The sequence below is a fragment of the Natator depressus genome, chromosome 2, assembly GCF_965152275.1.
Source record: "Natator depressus isolate rNatDep1 chromosome 2, rNatDep2.hap1, whole genome shotgun sequence".
Classification (NCBI taxonomy): domain Eukaryota; kingdom Metazoa; phylum Chordata; order Testudines; family Cheloniidae; genus Natator; species Natator depressus.
Window position 1 is genome coordinate 58015239 of NC_134235.1, and position 12970 is coordinate 58028208.

The 12970-nt window shown below is 39.6% G+C and overlaps 1 protein-coding gene across 8 annotated transcripts in view; it reads right to left on the minus strand.

The window, feature by feature from the left end:
* Window positions 1–12970, minus strand: part of SULF1 (sulfatase 1) — a 178097-nt gene that overhangs the window by 30891 nt on the left and 134236 nt on the right. For all 8 annotated transcript variants that reach the window (XM_074944260.1, XM_074944257.1, XM_074944254.1 and 5 more), the window contains 5 exons: window positions 8419–8635; window positions 2892–3141; window positions 965–1061; window positions 781–875; window positions 218–283 (listed from right to left, as the gene is read on the minus strand). In XM_074944260.1, the coding sequence (XP_074800361.1) occupies window positions 218–283; window positions 781–875; window positions 965–1061; window positions 2892–3141; window positions 8419–8635 (725 nt within the window). The remainder of the gene's footprint in view (window positions 1–217; window positions 284–780; window positions 876–964; window positions 1062–2891; window positions 3142–8418; window positions 8636–12970) is intronic.

Genomic DNA, 12970 nt, shown 5'->3' on the forward strand with positions numbered 1-12970 from the left:
ATCCATTTCAGTGGGATTTGTGACACGGTTTTTAATTTCCCACTGCCCGTCCTGAACTTCTGAGGGTTCAAGTTGGGCAGCCAGTCAAAAGTTGCCAGCTTCTGGTACCCCAGACAACAGCCGTTTTGGACTGTGGCTCATCGTTGATATTTCACAGTTACTAAAAAGCAAAATAAAACAATGCCCAGCTGATGGCAAAGGGAAAAACGACACTTACTTGAATGGATGAAGATGGCTCTTCAGTTTCTCTCGGGCCTTCACCCCTTTCTCTTTGTTATAATAGCTACAGATAATATTAAAAACGTCAGCTTTTCATGACTGGATAAAACTTAATTCATTTTCTGCAGTCAAAGCAAAACAGAAGTACACCATCTGTTTTATGTTCTCACTTAAAATAGATACTATTATTGTTTTAGTTGAATGTACAGTCTGTTTTATTTCACTAGCAGAAATGACTTATATGAGCACATACTATATCAACATTATTAATAGAGATGGGTCAAAATATATAACCAGAATCCAAACACACCTAATGCTAAAATACAGATCTGGATCTTAATTCATTCATGATGGCTCCTACTTGTAGAATGGGTTAAAGCAAAATCCTGGATCCAAATTTTGAGGAATTTAGGCTCTGGATCCAAACTCTGCAGCTTGAATCCATATCTGGATATTAAACTTACAGTAGCCAATGTTAAATCTTTCCCACTGTATAAAAGCTCATGAGTTCAGTAAAGTAAATCAGTAAGGAAAACAGTGCTTCAGGTGAATTTTTCTTACCTCTTTTTGCTACAATCACATTCATCAGGTTTTCTTCTTTTTAGGTGTCCTCTCACTTCCCTTAAATTCTTAATTTTATCTTGGAGAGCTTCAATCTGCAAAGCACATTTATATGCAGAGTTACACTGTGATGACATCAGAGTTTAGAATCTTTATTAAGAATAGATTTTGAAATCCCTCTAACCTCCTTATCAATGTAGGCCTTGTGGTCCTTCCAGGCTCTGGATGATTGGTAGAGTTCCCTCTCACAGTGAATGGTGTCATTTGGAAGAATAAAACACCTATAGATGCATTTAACAGAACAGCGGAGAGAGATCAATAGCGCTCCTTGTGCCCATTCGCCTCTTCCCCCTTCTTCCAAAGTCTCTTCCTGTCCTCTCCTCCCTATAAAGTTTTCCAGTTGTACTCTGCCCTCTGATAAGTAATAAAATAGACCAGTGGTGGCCAAACTTACTGACCCTCTGAGTCGCAGACTATAGTCTTCAGAAGTTTAAGAGCTGGGCACACCTGCCAGGGCTTGGAGTTTCTGCCTGTGGCAGGGTAGTGGAGCTAAGGGATAAACCCCAAGCCCTGGCAGGTGCATCCCATGGGGCTGAAGTCCCTAGACCCCCCTCTCCATGATGGGCAGAAGCCCCTAGCTCTACCACCCCGCCGTAGGGCAGAAACCCCGGCTCCCCATCCCGCAGTCTGGTAGGTGGGGAATGGGAGGGGTGTTTGGGGGGGGGGTCCACGAGCGCACTTTAACTGTAAAAGAGCTGCATGTGGCTCAGGTGCCATGATTTGGCTGCCCCTGATTTAGACTCAACAACGGCAGCCAGGGATGTGTGTTGGTTTAGTAGTCCCAAATAATTGCCTCCATCTGTTTTCTCTCCAACATGGAGAAAACTCCTTCTTGGCATGGGCTCTGTGCCTGCTATGTTAAGATGCAACACCATTAACATGCTGGGGATTCTCAGTCCAATCAGAAACAAAACCAAAGTATAAAACTCCATCAAATTCTTAATCTCCCTTTAAGCAGAATTGCCATTGCTTGTACAGCCACCAGCTGCAGAGAGGTAGGTTTTTTCCTCACGATCTCGGCACACTACCATGAATCCCCATCTATGAGCACACAATTGGTAAGAATGGGACATGATTGTCCAAAGTAATGAATTAATGCCTCATCAATTTGCTGTGATACAGAATATCTGCATACTGTTTTCCCAAAGTTTCCCTTACTGACATTCTCACACAACTTCCTTAACTGTGTATTTCTGAGACTCTAGGGACACACCCTTCACCTGCCCTGCTTCAATTTGATTTCCTTATGCCTCTGCTTCAGAAGAAAATGGAAAGTCATAGACCCATAGGATTTAGAGATGGAAAAGGTGTACAGAGTCTCCTACTCCAACCCCTGTCATTGAAAGTGAGTTGTCAGTTATAGAGCTGGTTGGAAATTTTCTGATAAAACAGTCTTTCATTGGAAAGTGTTGATTTGTTTAACCCAAAACTGTTTGTGGAAAAGAGTCAGTTCTGATGAATCTCCAGATTTGAAAAACTTTTGAAAAAATGTTTCGTTTTCTGGGTTGGAAACGTTAGTTAATTTATAGTAAAAAGGTTAAAAAATATAGATGGTCAAAATTGAAATGAACTATTATGAAATTATCTAAATGAAATGTTTTGATTGACCTGGTCCTTTTTTTTGGATTATTGGTTTGCAAAATTTTTTGAGATGTTCACTTTTTGTTCTGATTTGAGATGGGAAATTTTTTAAAATCTCAAAAACTCTTGCAGGATGGGAAAACTATTTGCTGTCCATCTCTACTCAGTTGTACATAGGTTTAATTTGCTTTATTTGAGTCTCTGGTGCCAAGTCTGTACATTAATACACACAGCTAGGAAAGTTGGAATCGCTAGGCCCAATTCTGCCCTCACTTACAAAGGTACAACTCATCCCATTGGCTTGACCTGTGTAGGAGAGGGCAAAATTATAAAATCATTCTTTTATTATATTATTGTGTTGTGTTATATAAACTGTAAAATACTGAAAAACACAAAGAAAAGGATAAAGAAGAAAACGCAAAATGTGGGAGAAATTTTACTTTAAGAAAAACAATATAAAGCATTCATACTTGTGTGTCACTCTGACAGAATCAGGCTGGCCAACAGCATTGGTGCCATCAGCTATCATTTCTTCTTCTTCTTCACCATCATCACTATCTTCTGAATCCTCCTCATTTTCAGTGTCATGGCGCTTACTAATACTTTTGGAGTGTGACACTTGTAGTTCCTCCTCCTCCAGGTTTATGTCAAATATTTCACCTTCAAATTCCACAGACAAGGACCGAGTCTGGCGAGTATGAACAAATCGTGGTTTGTATTCTGCAACAGGAGAGGAAAACATATTCATGCTTATAGATATACAAAAATGGATTTCATAAACAGGCAGCAAATTTCAAAGGGCAAGAAGGATGGACTTGTAACAAAGCACAAACTTGGAGATCTCAGATCTATTTATGGCTTTGCAAAGACTTCCTTGACAATCTTTGGCAAATTAAGGTCCAAATTTGAAGAAGTGGCCTCTTACTTTGGGTGCTGTAATTTTTATGTATTCAACTTTATACAACCAGGGCCTGATTTTCAGACATGTTGAGAAACCAAATCTTCAACTGAAATCAATGGGAACTGTGGGAGCTCAGTACTTCTGAGAATCAGGGTGCAGGGGGTCCAAAATAACTTGTTTAAGAGATGGTGGCACTTTTTCCTTTCAAAGTTAGACATTAAAAGGACAAGATTCAGTTATGTAGCTGAGATGGCTTTTCCAGGTATAAGCATATCATGGCACTCTGATATTTTGCTGCATTGCAGAGCTAGAAATGACAAGATTCTCCCACTCTCATGGGGATCCGGCACTCATTTCTACCCCTGGAAGGGCCTGAGACTCTGGACTTAGAAATGTCACAACTTTAAACATAGAAATATATAGAAATACAGAAGTTTTTATGGGTTGCTGCAAGTCCTGTACAGGTGGACTCATGGTAACTAAGACACCTGGCTTTAAAGATGGAGACATTAAAAAAACCCTCCCAAATAACATGTTAAATACCTTCGAAAACATTGTTAAGGTATTTTTGTTTGGTTAGTTTTTTACTGTTAGACACGTGGCATACATGGAATACATGATGGTATAAAAATTTATTTGAACTGACCTTGGATGACCTCCACAACTCACTTTTTTCCCCATTTGTGAGCAATGTAGCTATCCCAAACTCATGTTGATAAAACCTATATGTTACATCACACCATGCTGCATTCCACCCCTGGCCTCCCCAAACCCACCCAACCACACCCACACCGAGCAATGTATTAATTCATACATGAGTAAGTTTGTAAGATCAATGGGATGGGGGAAATTTTTCCTGTAAATTTCAGAAGTGCTGAGCACACTGCTATTACTCAATAGATAACAACACATTTGAAATGGTAGAAAGAGACACCATCTTTTGTAACAAAACTCTAATGGCATTTAATTATACATATGTTAAAAGTCCAGTGCTAGTGTGGTGTTGTATGGGGAGATTTTGGCAAACATTATGGGATGAGATGGAATAGGTAAAGTATTTCAACACTCAAAATCCATGTCTGATATGCAACACTATATGTAAAATTACTATTGTCATTAACAGTTCTCATTTAACTTGTAGTATAACATAGGATGAAATGATTCCTGGAGAGTTCTGAAAAGGTATGGAGTGACAGATACTGCAGATCATATCACAAGCTTTCTGCTAGTTTCTCTGAGACAATGACATGAAACCTCTCTGTAAGAATCTTTTGGAAGCATTGATAGTGAGCCTCATTTAAAATTTTTTTCAAATGACATAATCCTCACCTAAACTATTTCAGTGGATACCTTTTTTAGAGCTGTCAGCTCTAAAAAAGTGTCCTACTAAGTCAGTGAAGATGTCCACCTTTCAGAAGAGAAAACCAGTTACAAAGTCTCTCTGATGTAAAAACCTATAGTCTAGAGTGAAGGAATAGGCAAAGATTTGCAGGGTGAACTGAAACAAACCCTTGCAAGACTACAAACTCCTCCCATGATCTTTATTAATCAAATGACTGATATACAGTTTGGAAATATTCCAATCTTATCAGTAGGAAATCTGAAAAACTGGGGCCTGAGCTGCCCTTACACTGTGCCCCACAATCACCAGGCCCTTCAGACTGTATGCAGCTTGGATGGAACTCAGAGGGGATTTGAAGCAAGAGGTTAGGCTGGGACAGGGGATGAAGAGGTGCTCCTTTCTGTCGTGCCAGAGCCTGCTCTGCTCACAGATTTCCATACCGATAGCTGGGTGGGAAGTAATAAAGCTCACGGCTCAATACTTCCACTGCGTCCACTTCATGGCTGTTACTGAGCGGCCAACGGCAGCACAGCTCCTGATGGAAGGGGCCCTAGCAGAATAGAAGCAATCTCTGCAGTACAGCTCCTAGCTTGGCTGTCTCTTTAGAAAGGCTCCTGGCTCTCAGAAATCAGAAATGGCACGGACTTCAAAACCTGTGCCTTTCTGACTCCCTACACCCCAAGTCCTCCCAACAGAGGGTGACTGAAGGGAACTTCACAAATTGGATCTCAGAGAGATTTTGCCCCGACCTGGCCCCTCCCAGGTGTTTTTTCTGTGGGAAGATGTGAGGTAGCCTCAGGTCTGAATTGAAAATAATCACAGTTCTAGTCTCTTGCCAGCTTTGTTTATTAGTGAAAAAAGATGGGATGAAGTGAAAAATGAGGCAAGATAATTTTCATGCATAGGAAGACAACCTATAAGCTGCAGGAAATGACTGCAACAATTATTGCTCTAGAGATAGCCTGGAAAGACAAGGATTTGTATTGTAACAAATCCATGGCCTTCTAGGGCTTCACAGCTGTCACTATGGCCAGTTGTAACTTTACTTTGATAGTGGGGACAGAACTTGGATCTTGCTGCTGCAAAAACAGAGTTTTCCAGGAGACGCTCCAGTAGCTGATTGCTTATGACGTACCGATGATGCTGATTCTAGCCAGCAAGAGTCAATTCTAATGGAGTTCATTGGAGTATAACATTATTAAACACAAGAAACTATATTAATGCAACACTTAGATTGAACAATTAGAGACCCCAAAGTCAGGAAATGCCTAAGTTATGGCTGAATGCACAACTGTAACTTCTGTCCTCTGAAGAATGTTACAGGCTTTAATTATATCATCACAGGCTATACCTGAAATAATACAATATAGTATCATAATTTTTTCTGCAACATCATATATACGTGCAGCCTCTTGTAATTTTTGTAAAATTTTTGTATGCTTACACAAAATTTCATGTAAATTCCATAACCCACAATGCTGTCTAGACCCAGTGGAATACAGTCTGTCCTTGACTCAGGCTACCTGAACCCAGCTACTCTTGGCAAGAGTGTTAGAATAGAAAACACACCAAACATGAGAAGATGGAAAATGCTGATCTCAGTGAAGAAACAGAATATATATTTTCATTAAGCCCTTTACATGGCTTTTGTAAAGGGAAATCATATCTCACCAATTTATTTGAACTCTATGAGGGGGTCAACAAACATGTAGACAAGGGTGATCCAGTAGAGATAGTGTACTTGGACTTTCAGAAAGTTTTTGACAAGTTTTCACCAAAGGCTCTTAAGCAAACTAAACACTGATAGGATAAGAAGGAAGGTCCTCCCATGGATCAGTAACTTGTTAAAAGACAGGAAACAAAGGGTAGGAACAAATGGTCAGTTTTCAGAATGGAGAGAGGAAATAGCGGTGTCCCCTGGGGATCTGCACTCGGACAAGTGTTCAACATTTTCATAAATGATCTGGAAAAAAGGGTAAACAATGAGGTGGCAAAGTTTGCAGATGATACAAAATGACTCAAAATAGTTAAATCCAAAGCTGATTGAGAAGAGTTACAAAGGGATCTCACAAAACTGGGTGACGGGGCAACAAAATGACTGATGAATTCAGTGTCGACGAATGTAAAATAGTGCATATGGAAAACATAATCCCAACTATACATACAAAATGATGGATTCTAAATTAACTGTTACTGCTAAAGAAAGAGATCTTGGAGTCATTGTGGATAGTTCTCTGAAAACATCCACTCAATGTGCAGTAGCAGTCCAAAAAGCTTTTGGATGTTAGGCACGATTAGGAAAGGGATAGATAATAAGACAATAAATATCATAATGCCACTGTATCAATTCATGGTACACCCACACCTGGAATACTGCAAGCAGTTCTGGTCACCCCATCTTAAAAAAGATATATTAGAATTGAAAAAGGTACAGAGAAGGGCAAAAAAAATATGATTAAGGGTATGGAACAGCTTCTGTATGAGGAGAGATTAAAAAGACGGGGACGTTTCAGCTTAGACAAGAGTTGACTGAGGGAGGGTTATGATTCTATAAAATCATGAATGGTGTGGAGAAAGTGAATAAGGAAGTGTTATTTATTCCTTCACATAACACAAGAACCAGTGGTCTCCCAATGAAATTAATAGACTAGGAGGTTCAAAACAAATAGAATAGGAGGTTCAAAACAAACAAAAGCAAGTACTTCTTCACACAACACACATCCGATGAAGTGAGCTGTAGCTCAAGAAAGCTTATGCTCAAATAAATTTGTTAGTTTCTAAGGTGCCACAAGTACTTCTTTTCTTTTTACACAGCACACAGTCGCCCTGTGGAACTTGTTGCTGGGGGTGTTGTGAAGGCCAAAATAAACTCAGGAAAGAATTAGGTAAGTTCATGGAGGATAGGTTCATCAATGGCTATTAGCTATGATGGTCAGAGATGCAACTCCATGCTCCAGGTGTTCCTAAGCCTCTGACTGCCAGATACTGGGACTGGACGACAGGGACCACTTGATAATTGCCCTCTTCTGTTCATGTCCTTTGAAGCATCTGGCATTTACCATTGTTGGAAGACAGGGTATGGGGCTATATGGACCATTGGTCTGACTCAGTATTGTCACTCTTATATTCTTATATTAATTGACACCCGCTTTTCAAAGTAGTTATGTTTTCTCAGTGCTTAACACAGAAAATTAAGCACTGGTATTTTAAAACTTGATGGCAGTTTCCCTTTACATCACACTCCACTAGAGGGCACTAGATTCTAACTCATTAAGTTACAAGCAGGCTGTTTTACTGGCACTTAAAAACTTCAGGTGAGTAGGCTTTCACTTTGACAGCAATCAGAATGCTTTAATGTTTGAGATGCAAAAAAACAAAAAAAGTCTACTGCAAATATCCGAACATGTTAACTGAATATTAGTGATGAAAGAAAATGCTTGCTCAGGCTACTATGCCTGTAATAATTACCTAGATTCTGTAATTTACTCTGCAGGTTTTATCTCCAACCCATACAATAGGTGGCACCAAAACATCATCATTGCTACAAACTGGCCTAAATAACATTTCTTATCGTGATAACAGATTCTGGTAGCTTTGATTTTTTTGTTAAAGCAGTAATTACTCAAGTACCGACTGCAAATTACATGTGCATTCATCATATATCCAGGTGAAAACAACTCCTTGCTGGTAAAACACCGCTCAATTAACCCAATGCCCCCTTTCCTGAGTATCTAAGAGCTCTGAGATCACCTACTTTGGGCACTGGGGTTTCTCATGAACTGTCTTTGATTTTTTCTCTGGGTCCTGCTGGTTCGGTAATCAGCATCTGCACAGATGCATTCTTTGTCTTTATTGCTGTATCCCTGGGAGTGTATGCTTCGTGTTCTCTTTCTGATCGCGAACATGTCGCTGGATCCCTTACACTTGTGAATTCGAAGCTTGCCAGAAGAATCCTCAATGCACTGCCACTTCTGTGAGAGGAAAAATAAAGATGATTTCCCAATGCAATTCCAAGCTCTGTCTATTTCGGATTCTTTTTGTAGCACATAACAGGCAATGAATGCCTTTGAAGGCTAAACAATTCTATAAATGAAGATTTGAGGAGGAAAACATTGTAAGGATTAAGTTCACTCACCTTCGTCTCAAAACATTCTATCGTCCTAGGCAAACATGAATTTGAATGAAATCATTGGAAATCTGCATTAAAAAAATACAACCCAGCCAAAAAAGATATATAAATCAAGGGAATCTAGACTAAACACATCCTTGAAAAGGGCAAGTAAAAAGCGTTAGTTTACTCAGGCACAGAGTACAGCTGTAAGGGCTGTTTTCACCAATCCTCCCTCCCCTCTTTTTTCTTTGAAAATACAAACTTTGTTTCTTTGTTCTGTGACTTGGAATTTCTAACATGAATCAGGAAAAAAATGTAGATGAGAGAGAAAGTCTGAGATCAGGTCAATTAGAGGATTCTATGAAAAAGGGACAAATTCTGATTTGATTTATGTCAGTGCATGAAACTATTAACTCACTCCCTTAACAGAGGCCAGTGTCGAGACCTGCATCCTTTAGTGTATCCACTCAAAATCCTGCAGCCACAGGACACAAACATTGCTGTCTCCACATGTTTTATGTACAAGGACAGAGGAAACAGCAAGTGTATTACACCCCCAGTCATGCTCTAATAGACTATGCCAAAACTGTGCAGAATAACTCATATACAGCCTGTTGGAGAAGGGAGGGGAAGACCCTTCAGGGTAGACAGAGTGTGACCATGGACATTCTCATCTGGATGCCTCTGACTTGCTGTTTATACCAGCCTTGAGGGGAAAGCAATTTGGTCTGGAAGGGAATTGCTGAGGCCAGCTTTGTACATGTTGGGAGTATCGTAGTGAGGAAGAAGGAATTAGAGAAAGCAGAATTCCTTCCAGCTGGTCTGCACAATGTCTGTTTGGTTCTAGTGCCAACAGCCTTGAATCCAAGTGGAAGATTCCACCTGGATTTTTGCACAGGGTTCCACTGGTTTCTCATTTGGATATTAGAAAGCAGTTGGGCCTTTACTTCCTTTACATACCATTATCAGTCTTAAAATGCCATACTCGAGAAAGATATTTAAAACTCTTAGCCCACTTCTTTTAGGAGACACACAACTACACTGCCACAGGTTGCTTTATTTTAATCATCTTACTTTGGTAAATTTTTATCATGTACCATTTGCTTAAAACTGTGGCCAAGGGACTGAGAGCTGCCCTGCTATGGGCTGGCAGTGCTCTGGACACAGTCAATGGAGAAGTGAATTTATGGAAACAATCTATATCAATATAATCCCCTTTATGTCAATATAACTGAATCTACACTAGGGTCTTGCACTGATTTAACAATATCTGTTTCTAAATCAGTGTGTAGGCAGGCCCTTCAGTCAAAATGTTCACAAGCTTTAGTACCTCACGTTAAATACCTAAATGCATAGTTAGGTACAGAAATAAAATTGGCCTGATTTTCAGGGCGGCTGAACATCTAAAGGCATCTTAAAAACAACAAAACAAAACAGGCCTCTTCAGTTAGGTGCTTTGATAGGAATTTAATTCAGTGTTTGAAAATTGTGGCCTTAATACATCTCTATCAGAAAGATGGGGACAATACTTTGAGGATTGATTAGCAGAATCTTATATAGAGCTTCCAACATGATGTTATGAGTACTACTAATACATACTCTTGAATCTTGAATTTTGGGGGAGAGGGATAGCTCAGTGGTTTGAGTATTGGCCTACTAAACCCAGGGTTGTGAGTTCAATCTTTGAGGGGGCCATTTAGGGCTCTGGGGCAGAAATTGGGGATTGGTCCTGCTTTGAGCAGAGGGTTGGACTAGATGACCTCCTGAGGTCCCTTCCAACCCTGATAGTCTATGATTCTAAACACACTGCATTAACAGTAAAGTTATTTTCTGATTGTTTTGTAATGCCCGGACTTCTCCGCCAACAGTGGTCCTTCATGTCTTTCTAAGAGTCCTGAGGATTCCCTCAGAATGATGTATTCTTACTGGGAACTATCCTTCTGGCAAAATGAGAGTGGATGCAGTTCCTCCTGGAATCCTTCAGCCCCACGCCCACAGCAGAGCCACACAAGCTTCTTCCTTCCATCAAATAACGGTTGCTCCACTCGTTTCTGAGGTGTTCCCACGGTGGTTGAAGGGTGAAGGAAACAGCCTGAATGTTAAACTTAAATACCTGACTAGTATCCTATTGTGCCACTGCTGCTGTGGTCAGGACACAACTAAAACAACTCCTGAAGTGAACTCCATGTATGCCCCCAGGAAAACAACAGCCCTACAGTTTACAGCAATGCAAAAGAGAAAAAAGACATTAAGTCAAATATTCTTTAATACCCTACATATAACAATAGCCAACTTTGCTAATAAAAGCTCAATGCCTGAAGTCGCCTGCAGCTTAGTTTAATAACCGCAGCACATCTTTATTCACTTATGTTTTCAAATACTGATTATGAATCACAGCACTGTGACAGCTCACTCCAGCTTTATGAGATGTGCTAAAGATCCTACGTCCAATAAGAAAATCATCTCTTCTATATATTTACTTTACTTTGACTGATCCAGTTACAGTAAGTTATATCTGAAAGAGAAAAAGCCTGTACGTATTTGCTTGTCTTCTAAAACGTTACAATTGTATGGACACTTTCACATAAATCCCTACTGAGAGGGGCTTACAAGAGCCATAATCATTTGCATTTACCCCTCAAGGTTTACTTCTAAATGGTTCCTACGATAGTAGAAGAGTGTGGCCATCATTATAGATATTTATAGGATTGCACCAGAGGAGTTATTATATCTATTAGATATAAACACACATTTAAAAACAGAGCTCTATTTTTAATACTATTTACACATGTAGTACTCTTTAAAAATTCTGAGTAATTATTTTTCCCCCCTAAGATCAAATATAGCAGTAGCTGTAATTCTTACTTCCTCCATTGGAGGTTGATTCAATGCTCTAGTAAGTCTTTTCCACCTCTTAATAGGATCTAATTTTTTTTTAAACTGTCTATGCATGGATTTAATCGATAAATACTCTTGGATGAAATATGTATGAAATGTATTTCACAGCTTCCCTTGAATGGTTTTATTCATTAAAAGGGTATCTAAGTGTGAAATAGTTTAGAATTCTACAATGGAATTTTCTTATTATCAGTGATCCCAAATCCAAGACAGAATAGCTATGAACTGACCATCTGTTATAGTCTAGAATACTATAATGATCTCTTCTGGTCTTAAGATCTATACAATGCATGAATGAGCAGAAGAAGAAAGCTATGATCAATGTATTTTCCCTCTACCTTTCCCCCAAAGGAACACCAAGATGTCCTTTACCGTGGCTTCACAACCTCAAGCTAGGTCTCTGGATCCCCAATCTCTCCATCAAGGTTACATCAAAGACAAAATGTAGGCACGTGCACAAATGAAACATTCATTTGATAACCTTAAAGTTGTATATGTTTTCTTATTTTTTCATGTTTATTTCCTTCTCTCTTTCTCATTCTTTTAATTTAATACTTTTCCCACTTACAGCTTTCTTTTCTCTACCTCAACTACAGTTCTCTACCTTTTTTCATTCCCTTTTCCCTTCCTGTGTCTCACTTCATTTATTCCTCATCTCACTTACTTTCTCTGATTTCTTTCCTACTTTCACATATCTTTACTCCTTTCATGTTTTTCCCCTGCCCTTCAACTTAACCACTGAAGTGAATGCAGAGGAGATAGAGGAGTGATATTCAGCACCATCCCACTATGGATGGAGTCCTGAGACTTCATGGAGTCTTTAAACACAGGACATATCTTCAGATACATCAATTTCAAGGGAGCAATGCCAATTTACATCAGCTGGGAAACTGGCCCATACTCTGTACATGGAGCTGAGATGCTTTGGTCTACAACCATGGATTGCTGGTGCCTCTGCAGAGCTATCTCCTTCACATGGCTGGAAGATGCAATGGCAACTTAGAGAACGAAGAGATAATAAAAGAACTGAATTTTGCTAATAAGTGGCAGTTACTTGGCTCTGCTCAGGAGCTGAAATTCAGCTGCATGACAACAGATGCACATGCCTCAATGAGAATGCTGGTGCTGGCGTTACAGTTAAAGAGCAATAAAAAAACTGAGCATTAAATCTTGTCCTCAGATGACTTCACTAGCAGTTATGAGTTTGCATTTGAGGGCAAAATTTGTCCCTGATTGGGTAAATTGAAAGGCATAGGGGACCAGATGCACTAACTAAAAAGCGGCTCTGAGTACATGA